At 42.5% G+C, this 27,924-nt stretch overlaps 1 protein-coding gene across 2 annotated transcripts in view; it reads left to right on the forward strand.

Annotated features, from left to right (window-relative positions):
• The first annotated feature begins 6,808 nt into the window (after positions 1-6,808).
• LOC125452929 (protein LYRIC-like) overlaps positions 6,809-27,924 on the forward strand; it is an 87,748-nt gene continuing 66,632 nt past the window's right edge. The window contains exon 1 of one of the 2 annotated variants that reach the window (XM_059645649.1): positions 6,809-7,937. In XM_059645649.1, the coding sequence (XP_059501632.1) occupies positions 7,602-7,937 (336 nt within the window). In that variant the 5' untranslated portion in view covers positions 6,809-7,601. The remainder of the gene's footprint in view (positions 7,938-27,924) is intronic. The other variant, XM_059645648.1, reaches the window with a different exon arrangement.

Raw genomic sequence — 27,924 nt, forward strand, 5'->3', positions numbered from 1 at the left:
CCAGTACCCCAAAATTTGGGCAAATCTATGCTGCCACCTTCAACGCAGCAGCACCTGCCACTGTTGTAGCAGTCAGAAAGGTTCACCATTTTCTCACCTGCTCATTAATGTGCTTGCTAATTGAACACTTAAGGACCTTAGTCCGCTGTAGGTAGGGAAGGTTGCCATTAGCCTTCCTGCCCAGTACTTAATTCCCCAAGTGGCAGAAAAGGGGCAGTTATCTCACAGGTGATTATTTGCCCAGAGATAACGGGAACCGCAGATGCTGGAGAATCCGAGATAACAAGGTGTGGAGCTGGATGAACACAGCAGGCCAAGCAGCATCTTAGGAGCAGGAAAGCTGACGTTTCGGGCCTAGACCCTTCATCAGAAAAGGGGGATGGGGAGAGGGTTCTGAAGTAAATAGGGAGAGAGGGGGAGGCGGGCCGAAGATGGATAGAGGTGAAGATAGGTGGAGAGGAGACAGTCAAGTTAAAGGGGCGGGGATGGAGCCTGTAGAGGTGAGTGTAGGTGGGGAGGTAGGGAATGGAGGTGCGGCTTAAGGTGGGAAGAGGAGATAGGCGAGAGGAAGAACAGGTTAGGGAGGCAGGGACGAGCTGGGCTGGTTTTGGGATGTAGTGGGGGGAGAGGAGATTTTAAAGCTTGTGAAATGCACATTGATACAATTGGGCTGTCGGGTTCCCAAGCGGAATATGAGTTGCTGTTCCTGCAACCTTCGGTTGGCATCATTATGTCACTGCAGGAGGTCCAGGATGGACATGTCATCTAAGGAATGGGAGGGGGAGTTGAAATGGTTTGCGACTGGGAGGTGCAGTTGTTTGTTGCGAACCGAGCGGAGGTGTTCTGCAAAGCGGTCCCCAAGCCTCCACTTAGTTTCCCCAATGTAGAGGAAGCCACACCAGGCACAGTGGTTACAGTATACCACATTGGCAGATGTGCAGGTGAACATCTGCTTGATGTGGAAAGTCACCTTGAGGGCTGAGATGGGGGTGAGGGAGGAGGTGTGGGGGAAAGTGTAGCACTTCCTGCAGTTGCAGGGGAAGGTGCCGGGTGTGGTGGGGTTAGAGGGGAGTGTGGAGCGGACAAGGGAGTCCCTGAGAGAGTGGTCTTTCCGGAAGGTAGACAAGGGTGGGGATGGAAAAATGTTTTTGGTGGTGGGGTCGGATTGTAGATGTCAGAAGTGTTGGAGGATGATGTGTTGTATCCGGAGGTTGGTGGGGTGGTTTGTGAGGACGAGGGGGATTCTTATTTGGCGGTTATTGCGGGGACGGGGTGTGAGGGATGAGTTACGGGAAACGCGGGAGACACGGTCAAGGGTGTTCTTGGCCACTGGGGTGGGGGGGGAGGGGGATGTTGCAGTCCTCGAATAACAAGGACATCTGGGATGTACGGGAATGGAATGCCTCATCCTGGAAGCAGATGCGGCGGAGGCAAAGGAATTGTGAATAGGGGATGAAATTTTTGCAGGAAGTTGGGTGGGAGGAGGTGTATTCTTGGTGGCTGTGGGAGTCAGTGGGCTTGAAATGGACATCGGTTTCTAGGTGGTTGCCTGAGATGGAGACTGAGAGGTCCAGGAAGGGGAGGAATGTGTTGGAAATGGTCCAGGTGAACTTGAGATTGGGGTGGAAGCTGTTGGTGAAGTGGATGAACTGTTCGAGCCCCTCTTGGGAGCATGAGGCAGTGCCGATACAGTCCTCGATGTAACGGAGGAAGAGGTGGGCTTCAGAGCCAGTGTAGGTGCAAAGGAGGGGCTGTTCCACGTAACCGACAAAGAGGCAGGCATAGCTTGGGCCCATCATGGCCACCCCCTTTGTCTGTAGAAAGTAGGAGGAATCGAAAGAGAAGTTGTTGAGGGTGAGGACGAGTTCAGCTAGGCCGATGAGGGTGTCGGTGGAGGGGGACTGGTCGGGCCTGCAGCGGAGGGCCTTTAGGCCATCTGCATGGGGAATGCAGGTGTATAGGGACTGGACGTCCATGGTGAAAATGTGTTGGGGACTGGGGAATTGGAAGTTTGGAGGAGGTGGAGGGCGTGGGTGGTGTCACAGATGTAGGTAGGGAGTTCCTGGGCCAAGGGGGAGAAAATGGAGTCCAGATAAGTGGAGATGAGTTCAGTGGGCAGGAGCAGGTCAAGATGGAGACAGTAGGTCGACCAGGGCAGGCTGGTTTGCGGATTTTGGGAAGGAGATAGAAGCAGGCAGTGTGGGAACGATGAGGTTGGAGGCTGTGTGTGGGAAGTCACCTGAGATGATGAGGTTGTGGATGGTTTGGGAGATGATGGTTTTGTGCTCGGAAGTGGGGTCGTGATCCAGGGGGCAGTAGAAGGAGGTGTCGGTGAGTTGGCGTCTGGTCTCAGCAATGTAAAGGTCAGTGCGCCATACTACAACTGTGCCCCCCCCTTGCCTGCGGGTTTGATGGTGAGGTTGGGATTGGAGCAGAGGGGTACACGTTCGGCCGGGGAGAGGTTGGAGTGGGTGAGGGGGTGGAGAGGTTGAGGCGGTTGATGCCTCGACAGCAGGAGGTCCCTGCCACCTACCCCATCTCTTCTAGACATCACTGGCAAGGTCACATTTGGTATAGCATCTATCAGGAATTAAGGCTTGTGATCTCAGTAGCTTCAGGTTCATAGTCCCTGGTCATTCTGCAATAAGAACATTGCCAGTGTGTCTCAGGGGAATAATGTTGACCAATCTACCATTTCTTCCATAATGCACTTGAACTCTTCAAGTCAAAATCTTTAGATGCAGCGTGAAGTGTATGAGCTGAGTTGAATTAACACATCCTAAACATTAGCTCTTTGTTGACCTTAAAATGAAAAACTCACTTAAAATTTTGTTCAATTAACAACTAATTTTCTGCTGCAATAGGCAATAAAATTGCTCCCGCCAATAGTTGAAGCAAAATATACACAATTGGACATTCTCATCAGGGTTTCTGAAGAACACTGATATTTCACTCCAAATGTTAACTCTGTTCCTCTCTCCACAGATACTACTGGACCAGCTGAGTTTTTCCAGTACTATTTCATTTTTTAAGAATTCTGGTTGCTTCTGTTTTAGGGAAATTCTAGTGATCAATAGAAGAATTTAACTTCACATATATATGCGCGTCATAATATGAAGGAAGTTTCAATGAGCCACCTTTTTTTTTGCCTAAAGTTAACAATTAAAAGATGTCACTACCATAGATTTGTCAACATTTCAGAAATTTCAAATTACAAGTTGGCAAATCCCAGGTACGTACTCAAGCACTCCCATTTCCCTATGGTTTTACTGGGCCACTATACATGCATTCATAAATCTTGAGATCCTATTTAGCTGGCAATATGTGCAATCTTCATCCAATAAAACTCAATTTGTCGAATAAGTCAAAATGAATAATGGCCAAAGTTTATTTTGCTTATATCTTTCCAGCTTCACGGCAAATAAAGTGATGAAACAAACTCAGTGACGAATATTCTGAAAACAGAAATTTGATCCCTACAGTGCAGGAATACATTCTGCAACCTCACTTTAGCAATACTATTTTTAGATACTAATGTAATCTGTTGATACCAATTTCAGCTTTTCCCTGTTTTGAACAGAAACAATGGAATAACAAAATACTTAATACAAAATGGATCCAACATTCTTAAAATACTTTTGAAGGAATAACTGCAAAGATAACTCATTCCTGCTTGGTAATTTCTGCCACCGTGATAGATAACATGAAAATAACGTGACACCTATTTAACTAGTTCCACAGTGTGTGAAGCCACCTGTGAGACGCATGACTCAGTCAGAAGATGTGTCTAGTCAACACAATGATATTTTCAGAAACAAGCTCAAAGTTTTAAAAAGTGATTGACAATAATTTTCATTTATATAATGCGTTTAACATAGGAAAACATTCTCCTACATTGGCAGAAACATAATCAGATAACGAGAATAAGGAGATATCAGGAGCCATGATTTATAGCTTAGTTAATTTCTTTTTGTAACTCACCCATGGGACACAGTGTCACTGGCAGGTCAATATTTATTGCCTGTCCCTAACTGTATTTGAACTGAGCAGCTTGCTAGGCTGCTTAGCAGGCAGTTAAGAGTCAATCACATTGCTGTGGGTCTAGAGTCACTTATAGGCCAGGCCAGGTTAATTATGTCAGTTTAATTCCTGAAAGGGCATTAATGAACCAGATGGGTTTTTCCCATTATCAGCCAAGGATTCATGGTCATCAATAAATTCTTTAAAAATGATTAAATTCAAATTCTAACATCTGCCTTGGCGGGATTATAACCCAGATCCACAGAACATTAGTTACAATGTCACTCGACTTTTACCTCCCCTCAGAATGAAAGGTTTTAAAGAGGGTGTTAAAGAACAGGAAGAAGTAGAGAGACAGAAAAAAAAATTGAGAGAGGGAAGCCTGAAGGATAATGTGTATGCAGACACCCACAACTCGGGATTGTCCAGATTGCTATCTCAATGTGTAGGCAACAGTGTTGACTTGAAACACACGATAAAGCACCCAGCTCAGGTAAATAGAACAGTGACTATTAACAGTTTAATCTAGTTTGAGATTTTTGCAGTTCTGAAGAAGAATCATTGGATTCAAAACATTAACTCAAGCTTCTCTCTCCAGATGCCGCCTGACCTCCAACATTTTCCGTCTTAACTCAGATCTCATTCATCCCCAGTAACACACAATTCCTGCAGAGTGGAAGCAGGCCATTTGGCCCATCAAGTCCACACCAAACCTCTGAAGAGCATCCCATCCAGTCCCACCCCATCCCTGTAACCTTGCATTTCCCATGGCTGATCCACCTAGCCTGCGACATCTCTGGGACACTATGGGCAATTTAGTATGTCCAATCCATTGAACCCGCACATCATTGGACTGTGGGAGGAAACCACAGGACCCAGCAGTTTCTACTCACGCCGACACGGGGAGAATATGCAAACTCCACACAGTCACCCAAGGCTGGAATCAAACCCAGGTGCCTGGCGCTGTGAGGCAGCAGTACTAACCATTGAGCCATCGTACTTGGCTTTTATTATTGTTTCCTGGCAGCTATGTGAAAATATTAAGCAAACAAAACGCAAAACGCTGGAGTGGCTAAAACAAGGTTAAATAGTGATGGTGCACCAATGTTGGAGCATCAATTTACCATGCCTTAAAGTGGAACACAAACTTCATTCCAGATGCAATCTCAGGTGTATATTGTGAACTGTTATATGTGAATTTTCCCATGGAGTGGGAGAGACTCATCTTACTCAATCCTTGCACACCTTCCAATACTACTTTTGCGTCAATGGTGCTTCTGATAACAGTTATGGATATGACTATCAATGGTTTTCTGTGGCGTTTCAGTACAGGGGCTATTAAATCCAATAGCAATCTAGTACCTACCGTCTAGCTAAACTACCAAGAATGTTTCAAATCTTCCTACTTCTGAAGATGAATTCCTTTAACTGTCTAGGAATAAAGATCATGTGACAGCAGTTATTTGGCACCAATCTAAACGTAAATTTGTGGAAATCCTTCTGTAGGCTGTAATGATCCAGTTTGAAGCAAATCTCAGGGAGTATGGCAGAAGACTGCCCTTGCTTCGAGACATATCTGCAATAAAGAACTAAACATCTCAAAATGGCCAAGACCCAGTCCGCCATTTTCAGTTCAGTAATATTAGTAACTGTGAAACCCACAACTTTGTAATTCACGCTCTTGACGATGACGTCTCGATGCATGTAGCTTGAATTGAAGAAAAGGAATTCTTAATGCATTAAAAAATGTATTTTTAAACTGAACAGCCGAAGAATAAAGAAATGGCATAGGTGTGTTAGGACTAAAGGTAATTATTGAAGTAACAATGATCTGGTGTAATGATATTGCATGTGTCATCATTTCCTTTGGCTGACAATTTAGAAAAATACCAAAATGTAGAAGGTGGTGTTTGTAATTTCACTAATAATGTAAAGTAAATTAAATTTCCGTATCTGGACCACAGATGGTGTGAACAACCTACACTATTGCCATGCTCTTTCCAAGTATTCCCGTTCTAGACTTTGTGCAGATGAATTGTTCTTATAGGTATTTTTGTCAGTGCCTCTGAACACACGATTCAAAGCTTAAAGCAATCTACAGCAAGTCGTTTTTCTAAATGTTCTATTTTGCAAATTAAAAAAGACCCTTCAGGAGCAAAGAGACGAAGCCTTCCCACAATGCGAATGAAGTCGTTTTTCTAAATGTTCTATTTTGCAAATTAAAAAAGACCCTTCAGGAGCAAAGAGACGAAGCCTTCCCACAATGCGAATGAAGTTGCAGATGCTTCGATACACCCGTGTATCTGCATGTTGTAACGGCATTTTGAAAACGTAACCTACGAGCCAAAAATAAATTATCCCTCGAAACATATTCAGATTGGCATTTTCGTTTGTTAATGCAAATTTGCGTCTGTTACTTGGGTATTTCCATTAGCATATGATTTATCTGCTTTGCTGGATGTTGCGTTTAATTCCCAAGGCCCCAATGTTCATCCCATATCTTACAGACGAGCAACCTGTACTCTCTGAATGCCATCGATTGCCGCGGTGGTGAAATAGATGAGTTCAGTCGAATGCAATTGTCCAATCGACATTACCATCATGTAAGCGGCTGATGGAAGCAGTTCCCCTCCTCCTCCCCAGACAGTTATTACATTTTATACAAATCGACAAACACAAATTGAAAACCCCTCCCTTCATCACAGTAAAAAAAATGAAATAGAAATTGCTGGAGAAACTTAGTAGGTCTGGTAGCACCTCTGTGGAGGAAACAGAAGTTCACGTTTCGAATCCAGCGATCCTCTTTTTGGAAGTGCATCCTTCTTTGTCTCAAATTTCATTTTTTTTCTCGCAAAAACAGAAATTGCAGGAGAAGCTCAGTCGATCCGGCAGCAACTGCGAAGAAAGAAGGCAGAATTAATTAATGACGCACCTTCATAACCGCATTCTCCTTTGTTTTCAGATTTTAGCTTTGCATAAATATAAACTGCCGGAGAAGTTCGGCATGATCCGGCAGCATCTGTGGCGAGAGAAAGCACAGTTCACGTTTCGAGTCCAGTGAGCCCTTCTTTTCGGAAGTGCATCCCTCTTCGTTTACATTTTATTTTTGCGAAAAGAAATTGTTGAGAAGCTTAGCAGATCCGGCAGCAACTGTGAAGAGAGAGAGAGCGAGCGAGAGACAGACAGAGAGGAAAGCAAGAGTTCACGTTTCCAGTCCCGTGAGACCGTCTTTCCAGAACTGCACTCTCTGCTTTTAATTTTTTTTGCAAAATGTGTTTTTGGACGGTTTGATCTTTCATGGCCACCGTCATGTGTGCAGCAGCACGCACAAGTTGAGGCATTGCAGGAAGAAAAGTTTGGGCAGAACCCGTTTGTTCTGCTTTCCTCTCTCCCGTATCCTTTCTCTTTCTCTCTCTCTCTGCCTGCGGGAAGTGGAGCTTTTTGCATTTGTGTGTGGTAGCTCGCGGGCAGCATCGCCCCGCGCGCGCCCGGCCTGAGGTTCCAATTTGGAACGTTAGGTCGTCCAACGGCCTCCCCGTTCCCCGGGGGAACGTCCCACTCGGCCCCATTGTTCCTTCGCCATGCTCGAGCCGCTCGCGCGCTGGCTGCAGGTGCTGCTGCTGCGGGGCAGCGAGTGGCTGCTCGGAGGCGGTCTCTCTGATCCCGGTCTCGGTGCTTCACCCGCGACCGCTCTGCGCCTGCTGCCGGGCGCCTCCGTCGTGCTGCTGCTGGCGGCTGCCGTCGTCGTCTTCGTTGTTGTTGCTGTTTTCCTCCTCCAGGGTCGAGGCCACGCCGCCGCCAGCCGGGCCCCGCCGGTGGAGGAGCGCTCGCTGCTCGGGGATGCCGCGACGCCTCCCTGGAAGAAGCCGAGGCAGCACGAAGAGGTGAGGAAGAAGAGGAGGAAGGAGAAAGCGAAGGTGAGAAGAAAGGGGGTGGGTTGGGGGCAGTCAAAATAAAAACAAAGAACTAAAGGGCACGGCGGGGTTTGGGTAGGAAACTAAACAACAGTGTGTAGCACGGTGGGAGCTGGTCATTTCCAAAGTAGCACGGTGTGAGTTTTGACCGAACAAGACACTGAACGTGTTGTGTAGTCGGCGCTCACCGTTCCTCTTAAACGTACAAAACATAGCAATTTGGGATCTGTAATAGCAGGGCTCTCTCCTTGTGGGCCTGTGGAATGGACATGGGAAATAAATATAATTCAGCTGTTAACAATAGTGTATCCTTAACAAGAAACCGAAATTGCTCGAAAGGCTCAGCAGGTCTGGCATCATCTGTGGATTTCCCTCCACAAATACTGCCAGACCTACTGAGCTTTTCCAGCAATTTCTGCCTTTATTTCTAGTTTACAGCATCTGCAGCACTTTCGTTTTTTATGAGATAACCTTATATTTATTTCCAAGAGGATGTCCCGTAATTGTCAAGTCCTGTGTATTGAAATATATGGTTTGCTCCTCTGTTTTACGTGCATGCAGGAATATCTTGACTGGTGTGTTGGGCAATTCATTTTGCATATAGCTGTAATAATGGTATAAAAGACATCCTGTCTTTCATGTTGCCAGTGGGGTTTATTCCACAAATAAAAGTTTCTGTTTACAAATGTAGGTATATGTGGGGAGCTGCACTCTTCAATTTTTTTTTAATCAGTACAGAATTAGTATTTACTATGAATAAATGAATGAATGAATGAAAAAAAACAGATGCAGAGGATGCAATTTTGATTTGATTTATTGTCACGTGTGTCTAAGTAGAGTGAAAAGCTTCATTTGCGAGCAGCACAGGCAGATCACAGTAAGCAAGGACGAATGGAATAAGAGTTAAAAGAAATGTTGGACAGTAAAGTATACAGGTTACACCAGACGGGATGAGCGCTAGGCAAGATCAGCATTGTTTAACATTAGACATTCCATTCATTCGTCTAATAATGACAAGGAAGAAACTTTTCTTGAACCTGCTGGATGTGTTCAGTATGCTGTATGTTCTGCCTGATGGAGAGGTTGTGCGAGAGCATGACCAGGGTAGGATGGGGCTGTGATGATGTTGGCAGCCTTTCTGCAGCAGTGAGCCATGTAAATTGAGTCCATGGACAAGAGGTTGGCTTCTGTAATGGTATAGGCTGTGCACGCCACCTTCTGTAGTTTCTTATGGTCCTGGGCAGAGCAGTTACCATATCAGGCTGTTGTGCACCCGGACAGTATGCTTTCTGTGGTACATCTATAAAAGTTGGTGAGGGTCCTTATGGATATGCCAAAGATCCTGGGGAAGAAGAGGCATTGTTGTGCTTCGTTGACCGTTTCATCTTTTTGGGAACTCCAGGACAGATTTTTGGTTATTGTCACTTCGAGAAACTTGATGCTGTCCACCCTGTTAATGTCCAGCCTGTTGATGTAGATAGGTGTGTGTTCTCCAACTTTCTTTCTGAAGTCAGTGATCAGTTCTTTATTTTTATTGATATTGAGAGAGAGTTTGTTATCATTGCAACATGTGACCAAGCCCTCTATCTCCTTTCTGTATTCTGCCTCACCTTTATTTGATATCTGTCCTACCATGGTGCTGTGGTCAGCGAACTTGAAGATGGTGTTTGTTCAGAATTTAACAACACAGTCATGGGTGCACAGGGTGTACAGTAGGGGGCTGAGGATGCATCCCTGGGACAACTCCAGTGTTGAGTGCTAGAACATAGAACAGTACAGGCCCTTCAGCCCATGATGATACAGTAATTGCTCTGCCCAAGGCCATATGAACCTACATAAGGTGGTGTGCAGAGTGTTATCATGGAAGAGGTGCAGTCGCCTGTCTTCGCTGATTGTGGTCTGTGGATCAGGAAGCTGAGGATCCAGTTACATAAAGTAGAGTCAAGACCTATGTCCCTGAATTTTGAGATCAGTCTGGAGGGGATAATGGCATTGACGTCAGAACTGTGGTTGATGAGCAGGAGTCTGATGTAGATGTTCTTGTTGTCGAGATGTTCCAGGGATGAGTGCAAGGCTAAGGAAATGGTGTCCGCTGTGAACCTGTTATGTCAGTAGGCAAATTGAACGGGACGGAGGCAGGCTGGGAGACTGGAGTCAATATGGGCCATGACCAACCTCTTGAAACACTTCATGATTATGGAGGTTGGAGCTACTAGGTGGTAGTCATTAAGGCACATTGCGCGGTGGCATCTTTAGAGAGAAGCAGAGTTAGCATATCGAGTCCAGTATGACTTCTTCAGAACTCCTGAAGATATTCTGAAAAAGAACCATACAGGCTTGAAACGTTAACTCCTGTTTTTGTATCCGAAGAAACAGCCAGACCTGCTGAGTTTATCCAGAATTTTCTGTTTTTCTTTCAGTACTTATCATGATCTTGCACCTCAGCAGCCTTTAGCCATGTTATATAAATATATGTAAATTCTTTTTTGTTTTGCCTTTTGTTTCCTAATCAGCCTGTTCAGAGATGTTATTACATGCTGCTGGAGCAAGTGGGCCTTGAACCCAGGCCTCATTGTCTTGACGTAGGGACACTACCACTAAGCCGCAATTGGGCTGACAACCGGTTTCCTTCCCTAAATGGGACATGGATGAACCCCAATGAGGTTTAAGCTGCAATCAACAATAATTTTTCATGGTCTCTATGACAAGCTTCTGATTAAAGATTCATTCATCAAATACAGATTCCACCAGAGATCCTGATGGGAATCTAACTCCAATGGTGGTGGGCGAGGGAGGCTCAGCATTACTAGTCTCTCTTTTTTTTTCATTCATTTGTGTGATGTGGGCATCTCTGGCTAGCCAGCATTTCTCGCCCATCGCTAGTTGACTTTAAGAAGGTGGTGGTGAACTGCCTTCTTGAACCGCTGCAATCTGACCCACAATACTATTAGGGAGGGAATTTCAGGATCTTGACCCAGCGACAGTGAAGGAACGCTGAAATATTTCCAAGTCAGGAAGGTGAGTGACTTGGAGGGCAACTTGGAGGTGGTGGTGTTCCCATATGTCTGCTGCCCAAATCCTTCTAGTTGGAAGTGGACTTGGGTTTGGAATGTGCTGTCTGAGCATCTTTTGGTGAATTTCTGCAGTGCATCTTGTAGATAGTACCAATTGCTGCTACTGAGTGCCGGTGGTGGAAGGAGTGGATGCTTGTGGATGTAGTGCCAATTAAGTGGGCTGCTTTGACGTGGATGGCATCAAGCTTCTTGAGTGTTGTTGGGGCTGCACTCATCCAGGCAAGTGGGGACTATTCCATCACACTCCTGACTTGTGCCTTGTGGATGGTGGACAGGCTTTGAGGAGTCAGGAGATGAGTTACTTACCACAGTATTTGTAGCTTCTGACCTGCTTTTGTCACCACTGTGTTTATGTGATGAGTCCAGTTGAGTCTGCGGTCAATGAAAACCCCTAGGATGTTAATAGTGGAGGATTCAGTGATGGTAACGCCATTGGGTGTCAACGACAGTGGTTAGATTGTCTCTCATTGGTGACAGCCATAGCCTGCCATTTATGTGGCACGAATGTCACTTGCCACTTGTTAGCCCAATCCTGGATATTGTCCAAATCTTGCTTTATTTGAATGTGGACTGCTTCAGTATTTGAGGAGTTGCGAATGGTGCTGATCATTGTGCAGCCATTGGTGAATGTCCCGACATCTGACCTTATGATGGAGGGGGAAGGTCACTGAAGATGATTGAGCCGAGGACACTACCATGAGGAACTCTTGCAGAGATGTGCTGCAGCTGAGATGATTGACTTCCGACAACCACAACCATCTTGTTACGTGTCAGGTACGACTCCCAGCTACCAGAGATTTTGTCCCCTGATATCTATTGATTCCAGTTTTGCTAGAGTTCCTTGATGCCACACTTGGTCAAATGCAGCCTTGATGTCAAGGGCTATCGCTATCATCTCACCTCTGGAATTCAGCTAATGACATCACCACTAGGCCACTGCCATAATAATACACTTACACGTGTGCAGAAGAGATTAGTCACATTTAGAATGACATTTTCACTTCTCTATTGATACTTTGACAGCCATTAATAATAGTTGACATATTTTAAAACGAGAGACCACATTTTCATTCTGGAACGTGCCTGTTGTGAAGTTAGGTAGAGTACTTGTGAATTGAAAGGCAGGGCATTAGAATTTGGTGTTTGTAAAATGCATTGAGAAAAGCACTGCGTGGTCGCTTTAAGTGTGTTTTTTCTATGTTTAGAGATTCAGAAAGGAGGTTTGTGGGTTTACAGGCGCACAGAGCACCTGAATTGAAACATTTCTATCAAAAAGCTATACTGATAGCAAGGAAAGCAGCGTTTTTACAACGATCTGTCAAGAGAACAGCTTTCAGCTCTAAAAGGAAGAATCACTGGCTCTCTCAGAACTCTCTAAGGCTTAGAGTAAAGCTCCATCTAAATTAAAGGTGCCAAAGGCACAAATAGTTAACACTCCTGACAAAAGAATTTCGACAGAGAAGGTGCTCCTGACAGAAGAATTTGCTGGAAAAGACACAGAACATTCAGGAAGATGTAACCTGGCTGTAATTTCAAGATACTAAATTCTATTTTTTTAAAATTTAGTTTATATGAGTATGACTTATATTTATTAGAACAACATAACATTAGAATCTTCTTTTGTTTAGGAATGATTAGTAATTAGAAGGGATTTATTCGGTTTGTTAATAGTTTCGTTCATTTGTTCACTATTAGATGAATAAGTTATTTGTTGACTATAAAGTGAGTGTCAGGTGTTTATTTCATTTAACCACTCCTTTATTATCAGAGTGGGGACTGTTTTAACACATTATAGAGTGAGGCACGCCTCTCTGGGTGTTTTGGTTTTAGGTATCAGAGGGGGTAGTTGACCTCCATTTTATAATGATGACACGGGTCCAGGATCTGGGCAGATCAGGGCCAGGATTTCAGTGGATATGGATGGATCTGGACAGATTTAAACAGACTTGGGGATTCGTGTCCTAGATCTTTAAATAAAACTTAGGTAAGAAGTGAAAAATCTGTTTAAGTTTAGTTACTTGTTGGTTAAATCAAAAGTGTGGGCATGGCTGTTTCAGTGACTAAGAGTTATCTGGGGGTGGAAGTAGTGACTTTGGGGGTGTTACGAAAGGTGAGCAAGGAAAAGCTGCTGGAATTAGCAGACAGGCTGGTGTTCGAGTTTCCTTTGTCTGAGAAAAGAATATTTAATAACAGTAATAGTTCAACACTTAAATTTGCTGGAAAGACCATCACAATCTTTGGAAATGGCCTGACTTCAATTGCAGGTGAAGCAGTTTGAACAGGCAAGGAACTGTTTGAATTACAGTTACAAGCAGAGGAAGAGAGCAAAAGAAGTTTCTGCGACAGAGATAAGGCAAAAATGGAGACCTTGGCATGTTAGTGCAGATGAGACATGGGTGGAAGTTCACCAGATTGTGTTGTCAATAGAATGCAGACAGGACATATTGCAGGTAGCACACGAATTACTTTTAGGAGATCATCCAGGAGTGAGGAAGGGTTAGGCTAAGGTACAAAAGCATTTCTATTGGCCTGTATTACATAAGGATATGGTTGAATTTTGCTGTACCTGTCATATGTGTCAGATGGTAGGAAAATCACAGTTAGTGACAAAACCAGTGCCTTTGATGGCAATTCCTGCATTTGAAGAACCTTTCACATGGGTTATGATTGATTGTGATAGGTCCCCTCCCTCGACCAAAAGTGGGAAACTGTATTTACTAACCGTAATCGATGTGTCTACCAGGTTTCTGGATGTAATTCCATTATGGATTGCCAAGGCAAAAAAGGTGGTGGTGGAATTGCTTGCTTTCTTCACCCATATTCGGTCAGACCAAGGATCCAATTTAACTGCCAATTTATTTAAGGAGGCCATGTATAATTTAGCCATTTAAACACTTTAAATCTGGTAGGTACCATCCTGAATCCCAGGAATCATCAGACCCTAAAGACAATGCTGAGGGTATTGAATGGGATAAAGGTATCCCATTTATGTTATTTGAGATGCTTCAAATGAATCAACTCAATTTCCTCCATCCGCATTGATATTTGGACACAAAGTAAGAGGGCCTTTAAAATTAACTAATGAACTGTTGATCGGTCTGAATTCCGAGATCTCACAGCTGGACCGTGTATCTGAAGTGAGAGAAAGCTTAAACAGAGAAGCTGAATTAGCTAGACAACATTTGAAAGTGGCACAGCACATACTGAAGCAAGAAGCAGATAAGAAATCTAAAATTTGTACAATTGCCCACGGGGATAAAGTACTGGTGCTATTACCATTGGTAAAAGATCCCTTCAAAGCAAGTTTTTGTGGTCCCTATCAGATTGAGAAGAAGTGAATTCAGGAGAATTATCTGGTAAAGATACCATATACGAAAAAAATATTATTGGGCTTGTCATGTGAATATGCTGAAACTTTATTATGACAGGGAAGGAGATCTGGAGAAATGGGTATTGATTACTGCCACTCAGAATGAGGAATCCAATCCAGATGATGTAGATTTTGATGTGCCTCAGAATAAATTGACTAATGAGGAAGTTGTTAATGAATAGGATAGGTTAGTGAGCTATCTGTCTTAGGAACAGAGAATTGTATTCAAAGACTGAAGACATAAGTAGAAATAGAATGGAGAGGATTAATGCAATGGTACGTGAGAATGACTTCAGGAATGCTGTTCTGATAAAGCAACACTTCTACAGGCTTAATCCTCTCAAAGCAGCACAGGTACAGAAGGAAGTGGAAACGATGTTGCAAGAAAACATTGTAGAGCTGAGTCAAAGCAAGTGATTTTCGCCAATTGTGTTGGCTCCCAAACCTGATGATACTCACTGATTCTGCATGGATTATTGAAAGGTCAATGCCATGGCCAAATCTGACTCCTACATTTCCAAGGCTGGAGGACTGTGTGGAAAAAGTAGGACAAGCCACCTACATCGCAAAGTCGGACTTACTTTGTGGTTACTGGCCAGTACCTTTTGTCGGAGAGAGCAAAAGAAGTTTCTGCTTTTGTAACTTCAAATGGGCTATATCAATTTGCAGTCATGCCCTTTGGAATGAAAAAAACACACCTGGCACTTTTCAAAGACTTATGAACAGAGCTGTGGCAGGAATAACTCTATGTGCCATCTATATGGATGACTTGCTGATCTTTACCCATTTGTCTCAATATCACGTGGAGCATTTGGCAGAACTCTTTGAGAGACTGTTGAAGGCAAAGTTGCTCATAAACTTATCAAAAACAGAATGTGAAGGCAGAAGTGACATTCTTAGAGCACAACATCGGACACGGAGGGATAACACTGAGGAACGTGAAGATGAAGGCAATTGAGGAATTTCCAAGACCATCCTCAAAGAAGAAAGTGCTACGACTTTTTGGATTGAGCGGATTCTAAAGGAAATGTGTGCCAAACATTAGTAGCGTGGTGGCACTGCTGACAGATTTTGTTTAAAAAAGAACTCAAAATTTCGGTTCATAGTACGATGCCAGGAGGCATTTGAAAATTTAAAAGCAGTATTAACCACTGCACCGGTTTCAGCCACACTAAATTCCTTGAAACTATTTAAAGTCACTATCAATGCAAGCCATGTAGGTGTTGGAGTTTTGTCATTCCGCTGGGGATGACTGTGGAATTGAAAGGTCAGTCAGTTTTTTTTCAAAAAGCTCAATATCCGCCAGAAAAATATTTAACTATTGAAAAAGAGTTAGAGTTTGGTACTGCCGAATAACATTTTAATGTCTACATTGCAAAGAATGTACCAGAGAGGGTAGTGTATAATGAACACAATCCTTTTGACGTTTCTGGGAAGATGTAAGGAGAAGAACACCAGATTATTTTATTGGAGTCTACATTACAAACATTTAATTTACATATTGCACACCATGAAAATGTTATTGTGGATGCTTTATTGCAGTTTAAAAGAAAAATGTTTAAAAAAGATAGAAGTGGTAGTGTTCAATGTTGTATATATGTAGAATTAGTATGAGATATATAATTGGATAATACTTGGATAAACTGCAGAGTTGGGCTGAAAGGTGGCAAATGGAGTTCAATGCGGATAAATGTGAGGTGATTCAATTTGAGAAGAATACTAGGAAGGCAGAATACTGGGTCAATGGAAAGATTCTTGGTAGTGTGGATGTGCAGCGGGATCTTGGTGTCCATGTACATAGATCCCTGAAAGTTGCCACCCAGGTTGATTAGTGCTACTAAGAAGGCTTACGGTGTGTTAGGTTTTATTGGTAGAGGGATTGAGCTCCGGAGCCATGATGTCATGCTGCGACTGTACAAAATGCTAGTGCAGCCTCATTTGGAATATTGCGTGCAGTTCTGGTCGCCCCATTACAGGAAGGATGTGGAAGCATTGGAAAAGGTGCAGAGGAGATTTACTGGGATGTTGCCTGGTCATAAGGCCTTCGTCCCAGAAGAAAGGCTGAGGGACTTGGGTCTGTTCTCATTGGAGAGAAGAAGGCTAAGGGGGATTTAATAGAGACGTACAAGATGATCAGAAGATTAGATAGGGTGGACAGTGAGAGAGTCTTTTTTCCTAGGATGATGACGTCAGCTTGTATGAGGGGGCATAGCTACAAATTGAGGGTTGATAGATTTAAGACAGATGTCAGAGGCAGGTTCTTTACTCAGAGTGGTAAGGGCGTGGAACGCCCTGCCTGCCAATGTATTTAACTCGGCCACATTAGGGGCATTTAAACAGTCCTTGGATAAGCAAATGGATGATGATGGGATAGTGTTGTGGGATGGGCTTAGATTAGTTCACAGGTTGGCGCAACATCGAGGGCCCAGGGGCCTGTTCTGTGCTGTATTGTTCTATGTTCTACATTCTAATTCTAGGTTAATGAGGTAGGGATCTAGTAATAATGGTTTTAAGGTTTAGAAAAGAAAAAAAGCCATATTTTCGTAATGATGATTCATTATTTTTCTTAGGCAGTGGGAAGTGTTGTGAAGTTGGGTAGAGAACTTGTGATTTAGAAGGCAGGACATTAGAATTTGGTGTTTGTAAACTGTTGGTGTATGTAAAATGCTAATGGAAGGCAGTGATGGTCCCTTTAATAGATGATGTGTTTTCTTTTGCTTATAGATTCATAGAGGATGTCGTTGAGTTTGTCGGTGCACAGAGCATCTGAATTGAAACCTTTATATCAAAAGGCTGTACCATTAGCAGGCAAAGCAGCATTTTTACCAAGACAGCAGGTTTTTGTATTTAGCCAATTAATTTAGATTGGGCCCTTAGATACCAAAAATCGATTAATTTATATCTGATGAACAGAATAACATAGGACCAATCCTATTTTGAGAAAATGATATATCATCAAGATTATAAAAGCTGAGGACATTTGGAACATTGGAGAGCCAACTGCCATCCGCCAAGAGAACAGCTTTCAGTTCTAAAAGGAAGAATCACTGGCTCTCTGAATTCTCTAAGGCTTAGAGCAAGCACCATATAAATTATAGGTACCTATGGCACTTGGGGTTTATATTCCTGTCAAAAGAATTTGACTGAGAGGGCGTTCTTAACAGAGGAATTTGTTGGAGAAGACACAGAACATTCAAGAAGACATAACCTGGCTGCAATTTCAAGATAACAAATTCTACTTTTTTTCTATTTTGGTTTATACAAGGAGGACCTGTATTTATTGGAATAGCATACCATTAGAATATTGTTTAGTTTGGAATAGTTAGTAGTTAGAAGGGAATTATTTGGTTTGTTAATAATTTAATTAATTTGTTCACTGTCAGAAATAACTTGTTACTTGTTGGTTGTAAAGTGAGTGCCAGGGTTTTTTATTTAACCATTCCTTTATAGCAGATTGGGGGCTGTTTTAACAGATTATAAGGCAAGGCATGCCTCTAGCTGTTTTGGTTTTAGCTGTTGGAAGAGGGAGTTGACTTCCACTTTATAACATGGCAAAGGAGATCAGGATCTGTAGGAATTGTTTACTCTAGAGACCTGGCTCAAGTTGCTGCTGAGGCTAAATGTCAGTGCTAATTTTACCGGGGGCTATATATCTACCTAGTAAATAATTGTGAATTCTCACTCCAAGTGCAACATTGCAGTGTGAGAGATTGTGGTAACTATTTATTTCATTGTACACAACCACAGATCCGGAAGGCTAAGATGCATTTCGTGATGTTGTGCTCCTCTTAAAGTCATGTGGTTAAGTGTGAGAAAAGTTCTCATGCATCTTAGTGTACAAAGGACCAGTTTGTAGAAAACCATCCTATAACTGTAAAGATGGAAGCCAATAACAACAGTAAATTAATCTATATAAATAGCAGTATAAAACTGCAAACTAATTATTTGCTTTTATTAAATTTGGTACTTACTTCTACACCATTAATTGCTACAGTGTCCATCAAAATGAACAGGAAGTTGATGCCTGACTTTATTTTGCTGTGATGAATCAGTACTTTGTACCATGCATGCTACTTGTTACTCGAACTGAAATTCAAACCTAAGCTCACCTGAATTTCAGGGATTGATTTAAATTTGAGCTAACTCTTTCTTTGCAGGGCTTGTTATGCTATTATAACATTTTCATTTTATTCTGCTTATGCAGCTCTGTTTTATATTTTGCTTTACGACCCTGTTGTAAAGTGCCTTGTGACATTGCATAAATGAAAAGCATATCATAAATTGTTGTTTGTGGAGAACAGAATAGTTTTGCTTAAGTGAAGCAGAATAGCAGAGATACAAATCAAAGGTATAAGCCTAGCTTGGTTTACATATCATTTGGAACTGGCTATTCATTAGTTTACGTTAAGGAGTTTTTCTTAACTCTCAACTATGATCATCTTGCAGATTCCTGCATCTAAGCATATGTGCATGTTAGGATTTATAATTACTGCTAGTGTACTACAAGATAGAAGGGTACTTGCTCATAAAACCATCTGAAGTCCTGTAAAAATCATCTGTTGGCAGTGTAAGTAATTGTTCCACAAAAGCACATGTCCACGCCCACAGATCTCATGTCATACTATCTTGGGCTATAAATACCAAGATGAAGCATGTTGAAACATCGAATGTTTTCAATACAGAAAAAGGCCTTTTGGCCTATGTTGTTTGTGCCAGCTGAGAAACAAGCTATTCGGTCTAATCCCACTGTCCAGCATTTGGTCTGTAGGGCTGTAGATCATGGCACTTGAGTATATATCCTAACACCATTTAAATGAGTTTACAGTTTCTGTCCCTAACTATTGTTTTAGGCGGTGAGTTCAAGACCTTTATTGTCTAAATGGTTGAAAAATGGTTTTCTCATCTCCCCTGTAGTGTTTCTACTAACTATGTTATATCCATTCTCCGCAGTTACTGCTCAGGCCCTTCCCTTTTTACTCAGGTCTCTTGCAATTTTGTGCACCTCAATCAAATCTCCCTTCAGCTTTCGTTGGTCAAAGGAGAATAACCCCAGTTTATCTAATGTTGACTCAGTGCCTCACAATGCCATGACCCGAGTTTGATTCCACCCTTGGCTGACTGTGTGTGGAATTTGCACACTCTCCCATGCCTCCATATGTTTTCTCTGGATGCTCTAGTTTCCTGCCACAGTCCAAAGATGTGCAGGTTTAGGTGGATTGGCTGTGCTAAATTGCCCATAGTGTGCAGGGACATGCTGGCTAGATGCATTATTCATGGGAAACGCAGAGTTTACAGGAATAGGGTAGGGGGACGAAGGGATGCTCTTCGAAGGGTCGGTGTGGACTTGATGGGCTGAATGGCCTGCTTTCTCACTGTTGCATTTTTCTGGTCCTGGCAATGTCCTTACAAATCTCCTTTGTACCCTGTCTAGTATAATTGCGTACCTTTTTGTAAAGGTGACCACAATTGCACTCAATACTCGAGTACTAACTAATGATATATATAGTTCCAACATAACTTCCTGCTTCCAGATTAAAAACGGGTAAGATTCCATATGCCTTCTTAACCACCTTATTGACCTGACCCGCTACCTTCAGGAATATCTCATGCATTCACTTGATAGATCCTCACTTCCCTTCCACATCTCTGTATCCTCCCAATTATTATGTTTTCCTTGTTTTACTTCCACAAATGCATCATCTGACCATTCTCTGGGTTGAATTCTATTTGTCACTTTTCTGCTCGCTTAACCAGCCCATTGATACCATCTGACAGTCCACCACTATCCATCTGTAGTGATTGGAATGAGGGCCAGGTGGATCTCGTTGACTGAGATCCTTGATTGGGATTGTTAACTTGGGCCAGACGGGGAGCTCTGACAGACAGATAAAATCAAGAGATTCAGAGCATTACCTCAGACTAGGGGCTGGCTCTGAGCTGACTGGTTGGAGCCCATATACTGTGCACATGTAAATAAAGGGTGACCTGGTGATGGAATACCAGCCTCTGTGCAGTTATTTCACTTTTTCACTATCAACCATATAGCCAGTTTTTTTGTGACATCTGCAAACTTTTTGATCATGTCACCTACATTTACATCTAAATTATTAACATTTATCACACAAAACAGGGGACCCACTACTGAACCCTGTAGAACCCCACAGGGGAAACACCTAGTTCCAAAATCATGAGTCGATAATTACCTTTTGTCTCCTGCTGCTGAGCAAATTTTGTGTTCAAGCCGCAACTCCCCTTGGTCTTGTGGGCCTCTAACTTTTTCAAACCAGCCTGCCATGTGGGACCTTCTCAAAAACCTGTGCTAAAGTCTATGACAACCACGTCAACTGTACAACCCTCATTATTCTGCTTGTTACTTTCTCAATAAGTTCAAACCAGTTATTCAAACTCTTAATGATTTTTCTCTTAATGATCCATGTTGATTTATCTGTGCTTTTCTAATTTTATGCTGTTGGTCAGAATTCGTTCAAATGACTTGTCCTCTAAATATTTTAATCAAATTGTTCAGAAGTATTAAGACACAACTGAAGCAGCTGGGGCTTAAACCTGGACCTTCTGGCTCCGAGGCAAGGGCTTTACCATTCAAGAGCCCTATATAATTTGCACTCTGCTGAGCTTGGATTACCTAGCCTGTAGTAATTTGGCCTGTCCCTTCCACCCTTTTCAAACAAAAGACGGTCTTGTGGCACAATGATTGTTTCTGCTGTTGGTCCAGAAGGTCAGGGTTCAAGCCCTGTCTGCTGCAGAGCTGTGTCGTGACATGTCTGAACAGGTTGATTTAAAACTAACTATAACGTTAGTAGTCCTTCAGTCGCTCATCACACACCTGTATCCAACGAGCATTGGAACATGACACTCAGGTCTTGCGCTGTTTCCTCCCTAATTTCTTTCTAATGTCTGTGGCACCTTTAAGCAAGCTCTGATGATATATCCACTTTCTAGGATGCTAATCGTATTAATACTATATTTCTCTCCTTGTTTATCACAGCCGGTACTTTACACATCATGTCCTTGACTACAGTATCTGTAGCATTCCCCTTTTTGGAGCAGGCAGCATTCGTTAAGACCCTTAATATGTAATTTAATTTTTTTAACAGCCAGAATTAATTGTATTATTGCACCAATTTCCCAGTGTCCGTTACATTCCACCCTACACAATGAATTTTCAAATCAAACTAAAGATAAATTCACTTTGAAACCACTTGTGATTAATTGGTTTCTACTGACTGAGAAAGAAGCCCATCAGCTACTCAGGAGGAGGCATAAATGACATTTGTAAAGGAAAGCCAGCATTCAAAAAGTTCTCTTAGGAAGCAGGTGTACTGTATTAATGAAAAGAACAAATGGTGTTTTAGATTCTCAAGGCAGTTTCTCAGTTTATTGCTCTTACCAATGCTTTGTTTTAGTGGCTTTTGTCCTAATGTGCCAGAAATTGTTTTTCTCAGCTCTTATTTTTACTGCTCTTGTTTCTCACTAAGGTTAGAAAGTGTGAATGCCAAATGATGAAGTGAATTATATCAAACAGGTTGCCTGGGATTTTATAATAGTGTCTCCTTTCTCTGAACAACCCATTTTTCTTTTAAACTTTCTGACATGTTTCATATTGAACTCTTGTAAGTTTTCAGGATGTGTAGACTTTTTTTTTTCTCATGAAGTTAGCAAAATGATTTTTGACAAGTACCAATGCACAGTATTGCACAGAACCATAAACCACTTCCTCATTTAGATGTGGTGGTTTGCCATAATTTGCTGCTATACTTTACTTAAAGTGTACCGTAGGTTCAAAAAGCTGAAGAAATTACATGTTTTAAAGATGAAACGGATTTTTATTTCCGGATTGGACACTCGTATGAAGGAGAAATCCAGGCTCTGCAAGGCAGCTATGAAGAAATAGTTGCACACGTTTCCCATTTTGATCCAGGGTTTGGCGGGACTCTGAATTGGGAGCCAAAGTGGAGGAGGCTGGGTGGAAAGATTGCCTGTCATCTCTGGCAATGTGGCTAAAGATTAAAATATAAAATATTCCTCTTGCTCTCACCCCCTCACTGTCCATGATCTCACTCGGTCCTGTATCCATCCATGTGGCTTCTTATACTCTCTGTGCCAGCCAACATCAATTTATCCATCTCCCTTGACCTTTCGTACCCTCATGTCCTGATAATTTCCATGGCCCTTTATAACTCCTATGCTAACCTTTGCCCTTCCCTTTTAGATAATCTGTGTCTGCTAATGACTTCAGTGTTTATGAAGAACCCACGGTTATTGATAAGAAGAAGTTCAATGCATTGAAGTTCTTTCAACTAACTCCTTATTCAAGCAAACATTTCACTCAGGTGTTTCATCCCTTAACTGCCTAGTCTCTTATATAAACAGACAAGTCCATTGTGCAAGCAGTTGGAGCTGTACATCAAAATGCTCACTTGATAGGCACCCCATTGTGAAAATAATAGTCCTCAGTTTCCACTGGCCACACAATAGTTATTCAAGTGCAGATGGAGTTGCACATGGGGACTGTGTGGAATCCCTATCTTAGCAGACCCCCAAGGAATTGCATGGGAAATTGAAGATTCCACTGCTCAGTTTTACCCTATGTTTGGAACTCTTTGAGAGTATCCATTTCAATCAATGAATTTCAAGAGTTAAGTAAACAATTATTGAGGAGAAGTTAAATTATTAAATGTGTGAAAGTCCTGAGTAAATATTCAACTGACCCAATACTTAACTTATGTACTCCCTCTGCGGCCCTCACAGACATCGTAACAGTCCCCAGACCCTGACACAACACCCCTGATACCCAACACTTACTCTTCTCTGGACCTGACAATCCCCATTTCTGGTACTAGACTTGTTGCCCCTATTCTCCCAGTCCCCTGTGGACCCCACATGCCACCAGACCTGACACACACTCCCCTACTGTGGGCCTGACCAACAGCACTCCTCTCCCTAGCTAGCCCTCCCTTACTCTGGGCCTGACCGACAGCACTCCTCTCCCTAGCTAGCCCTCCCTTACTCCGGGCCTGACCGACAGCACTCCTCTCCCTAGCTAGCCCTCCCTTACTCTGGGCCTGACCGACAGCACTCCTCTCCCTAGCTAGCCCTCCCCTTGCCCTGGACTGGATCAGTTTCCTTTCGAAACCCACCCTAAAACATGCATCACTTACCTGGCCACCTTGCCTCTGGCACCCTACCCCTTTTACCTTGTCCTTTATCCTTCTAGCATTCTACTCAACTGACCATCTGCTCCTACATATCTTACCCACCTGATGTCCTAATCGTTAGCATCATACCTACATGGCACCTACTCCCTGGCAGCCTACCTCTGGCCCCGGGAGTAACTTACCCACCAGGCACCTTACTTGCCTTGCACCCTATCTCACGAACCTGGCACTCTACCCCTACTCATCTGGCATTGTAACCTCACAACTTGTGTAGTTATCATTTCAAGGATTTCTCACTGTGATTGTCTGCGATTCTTGCCTTTACATTTCAGAATGTGGCAGCTGACTGCTGTGAAAAGGGAATGCAGTGTGCATTTCCCCGACGTTTCTGCGCCATGAGAGAACTGTCAAAATGGAACAATCGCTCCACTTTTTTTGAAGGAGCTCTGATTGAAATTACCTCTCAGAAATATGGCATTCTTCCATTTAAAAGAAAAGGGTGGAGTAGCAGCCTGTATGAGATGGTCACTCCTTGAAACATCTGGCTATTAACTTGGAAAATTAATTATGCAGCACAAACTTATGTCCCAGGAACCCTGTTTTTTTGCTAAACTCCACATATTTTTTAGTATGTTCCTTGACAGATTTGGCAGTCCCAATCATCATCCCAGTCAACAGAAAAACGATGAAAGAAATCATCAACTGCGCTATGTAAGGATACGAGTGATAGTGGGTCATGTTGTTATGAATACATATGAACGTCAACTAGCCACAAAACGACATGACCCACTATCACTCGTATCCTTACATACAGATAAGGAAGGACACCACTTTGATTGGGACAACACATCCATCCTAGGACAAGCCAAACAGAGACATGCACGAGAATTCCTAGAAGCATGGCATTCCAACCGGAATTCCATCAACAAACACATTGATTTGGAGCCAATCTACCATCCCCTGAGAAAAAGAACAGGAAATGACATCACCAACCCAAGGAAACCTAACCAGATAAATAGAAAGCGGGACATAACACCAGCGCTTCGTCGGAGGCTCACTGATGATGTTAGCTAGAATGGTGACGAAATGCCTGAAAACGAACCTTCCAGCTCAGCGAGCAAACTCACATTCAGAACCTCAACCTGAGCTACAAATCTTCTCAAAACTCGCATGTAACTCCCTTTCTGTCTTCTTCGATGGTGCCTGACCTACTGAGTTTTCCCAGCACTTTCTGCTTCTACTTTGCTGTTTTCCTAACTGAGAACCATTGCTCCAGTCATCTTCGTCTCTGTCCTCTCTCAAGGTCTTATTGACCCATTATAATGAGTTCAGGTGAAGATGTAAAACACCCGAAAAAAAAGTGGTGCGATCGCTTGGTGGCCTGGAAATTAAGCTTTTTTTAATCCACACTCTCAAATCAGGCCTGGTTAGTCCCATTATTGTTGCTGACTGGATCTTGCTCTGGGTCAAAGAATCAGTCAATTTATCTGCCTCCTAAAACTGTCTGATTCGAGGAGGGCATGTAGGACCCACCCATTGCCCTTTGAAATGTCTCTGTTTGTGGGTTTTTTTTTTGTGAAATGCTGTAACTTTACTCCTCAAGGTAGAGCAAGTGAGGTTTTTGCAGATGTTAGGGGAAAGACCTTGCAAGTCTAATCTGCTGCAGGTAAACTCTGGAGAATACAGAGGCTTACCTGAGGGATCTGGACTGGTTATGAGAGTGGGTAATGAGGTGAGAGGTTAGACGGTATTGCCCACTTTGCCTGTAAGAAGAGCAAAGCAGGAGTGCCCTTTCAGAAGCTTGACACTTTGTATGTTGTTGATGTGCTGTGGGACCTGGCTGTCGGGAACATGAAAGTTAGTACCACAGCCATTGCAGGTAAAGTTGGAAGTAACTGGCATCCTCTGGCATTGGGAGCCTGAGGATGCCAAAGCTGTCAAAGCCTCAATCAGATTGTACAGGGTTTAGGAAGACCACATCTTGATTGTTGGGTACAGTTATAGGCCCTGTTATAAAAAGGATGTTATGAAGCTGGAGAGGGTTTAGAGAAGATATATCAGGATGTTGTTGGGATTGGATGCTTTCAATTATAAGAGGCTGAATAGACAGGGACATTTTTCACTGGAGCATAGAAGGTTGAGGGACCCTTATAGAGGTTTATAAAGTGGCGAGGGGTATAGATAAGATGAATGGAAGCGTATTTTCCCTAGGGCAGAGGAGTTCAAAACTAGGGGGCGTGTTATTAAGGTAAGAGGAGAAAGACTTAAAAGGACATGATGGGCAACTTTTTTTACAGAGGGTGATTTGTGTCTGTAATGAAGAAGTTGTGGATGTGGCTGCAGTTACAGTGTTTAAAAGACATTTAGATAAGTATGGAATTAGAAATATTTGGAGGGATATGTACCAAAAGCAGGCAGTGGGACTAGTTTAATAAAATGTGAGGCTGGATGAACACAGCAGGCCAAGCAGCATCTCAGGAGCACAAAAGCTGACGTTTCGGGCCTAGACCCTTCATCAGAGAGGCTCTGATGCTCTATTGCTCCTGAGATGCTGCTTGGCCTGCTGTGTTCATCCAGCCTCACATTTTATTAACAGTGGGACTAGTTTAGTTTGGGATTATGATTGGACTGACAGGTCTGTTTCTGTGCTCTGACTCTACATCGAAGGTACACTCACAATGCTGTTAAGGTGGGAGTTCCAAGGCCTTGATCCAGTGACGGTGAAGGAAGAGAATTATAGCCCCAAATCTAGATGGTGTGTGGCTTGGACAAGAGCCTGCAGGCAGTGGTGTTTCCATGTCTCTGTATCTCTTGACCATCTAAATGATTGAGATTACACGTTTGAAAGATGCTGTCAAAAGTGAATTGATAAGGCTCCATTGTCAAGGCTACTGAAAGAACTTCCAATTTGTCGTGTTATTAAAGAACAATTATTATCTCTTTAATTCCTCATAAAACATCCAGAAACATGTAAGAGTTGAGTACTGTATTTGAACTTGCTCTTCTCTCATTCATATTCCTGGGCAGCTATTAGAAAAATCTTACCGTCAGTTAATACAAATGAAAAAAATTCTATTTTAATTCATGATTTATTTAAGTTTTTAGTTAAGGGCTTTTGTTTAATTTGCAAACCTTGTTTTGGTATTCAACCAATTATAATTAGTTGTGAGGAACATTTTTTAATTACAGTTGAGTGATATTGACACTAATTATAATTAATATCTCTATTTTTATTATAAAACATTAAGGCATAAATTACAGTAAACTTGCAAATCCGGAAAATAAAATGCTTGCGTCAAGTAGCCTTTTCTTTCTGATGTGCTTTGTTTGTCAAGTAGGCTTTAACGTAAGTTAGCTTGCCATTTCCCAATGTTTCTTCTGGTGTAGATTGGTCCATTATTGTATGGTCTCACACTTTAGGAAAGGAACTCGGGTGTTTTCTTCAGAAGAATGTTGTTCATCTCTACTTTGCTGGAGTTTAAACAAATGTATTTTGCAAGTTATGAGTTTATATATAGCTATTAAGCACTGAAAAATTAAGAAAATAAATTCTGAATTATTTTCTTCCATGTGGCATATCAAAGGCAGTGAGTATTTAGCTGATTTTTTTCGAGGCATATTTCAATGCTGCTACAAAGTTCTAGCTGATAGCAATTCCTATGCAGGATTAGCCAGGATCACTTATTTTAATTCTTGGATCCCTGACCTGATCTGCTGAGGAAAACCAGGTACAAAATCATTATAATAAAATGTGAGGCTGGATGAACACAGCAGGCCAAGCAGCATCTCAGGAGCACAAAAGCTGACGTTTCGGGCCTAGACCCTTCATCTGTGCTCCTGAGATGCTGCTTGGCCTGCTGTGTTCATCCAGCCTCACATTTTATTATCTTGGAATCTCCAGCATCTGCAGTTCCCATTATCTCTGATACAAAATCATTACCTGCCTTTTGTATGGTTTTTCTACTGTTGACAGTGACATAGACACAGATGAATTAAGAAAGAATCTCCTGAACAAAACTCCTCTAAAGATGACACTTTAAAGGTGCAGTTTTATATCTTAAAGAAATGCGAGATGGTGGTACAGGGTACTCACTGGAATCAGAAATGATAATAATGAAGTGTAGCTGGTATTTAGCTCAAGGTGTTAGTGACTTTTTTGGTCCCTGGATAGGATATTGGTTTTGACAACTTCATCAGGAGAAGCTAAAACTAGCAGAAGTTTGTATCTGCGTCACCATTGAGATGTAGTGGGGGTTTTTAACACCCTGGTCCCTTGGTTGATCTGTTGAGATGTTTAAATTTTTAAAAAATCAAACCCAAACCAAATTAAACCATCCTGGCTCGTTTTAATGTAAATGATTCAGACAAGC

This window comes from Stegostoma tigrinum, chromosome 4 (genome assembly GCF_030684315.1).
Source record: "Stegostoma tigrinum isolate sSteTig4 chromosome 4, sSteTig4.hap1, whole genome shotgun sequence".
NCBI classification, from domain to species: Eukaryota; Metazoa; Chordata; class Chondrichthyes; order Orectolobiformes; family Stegostomatidae; genus Stegostoma; species Stegostoma tigrinum.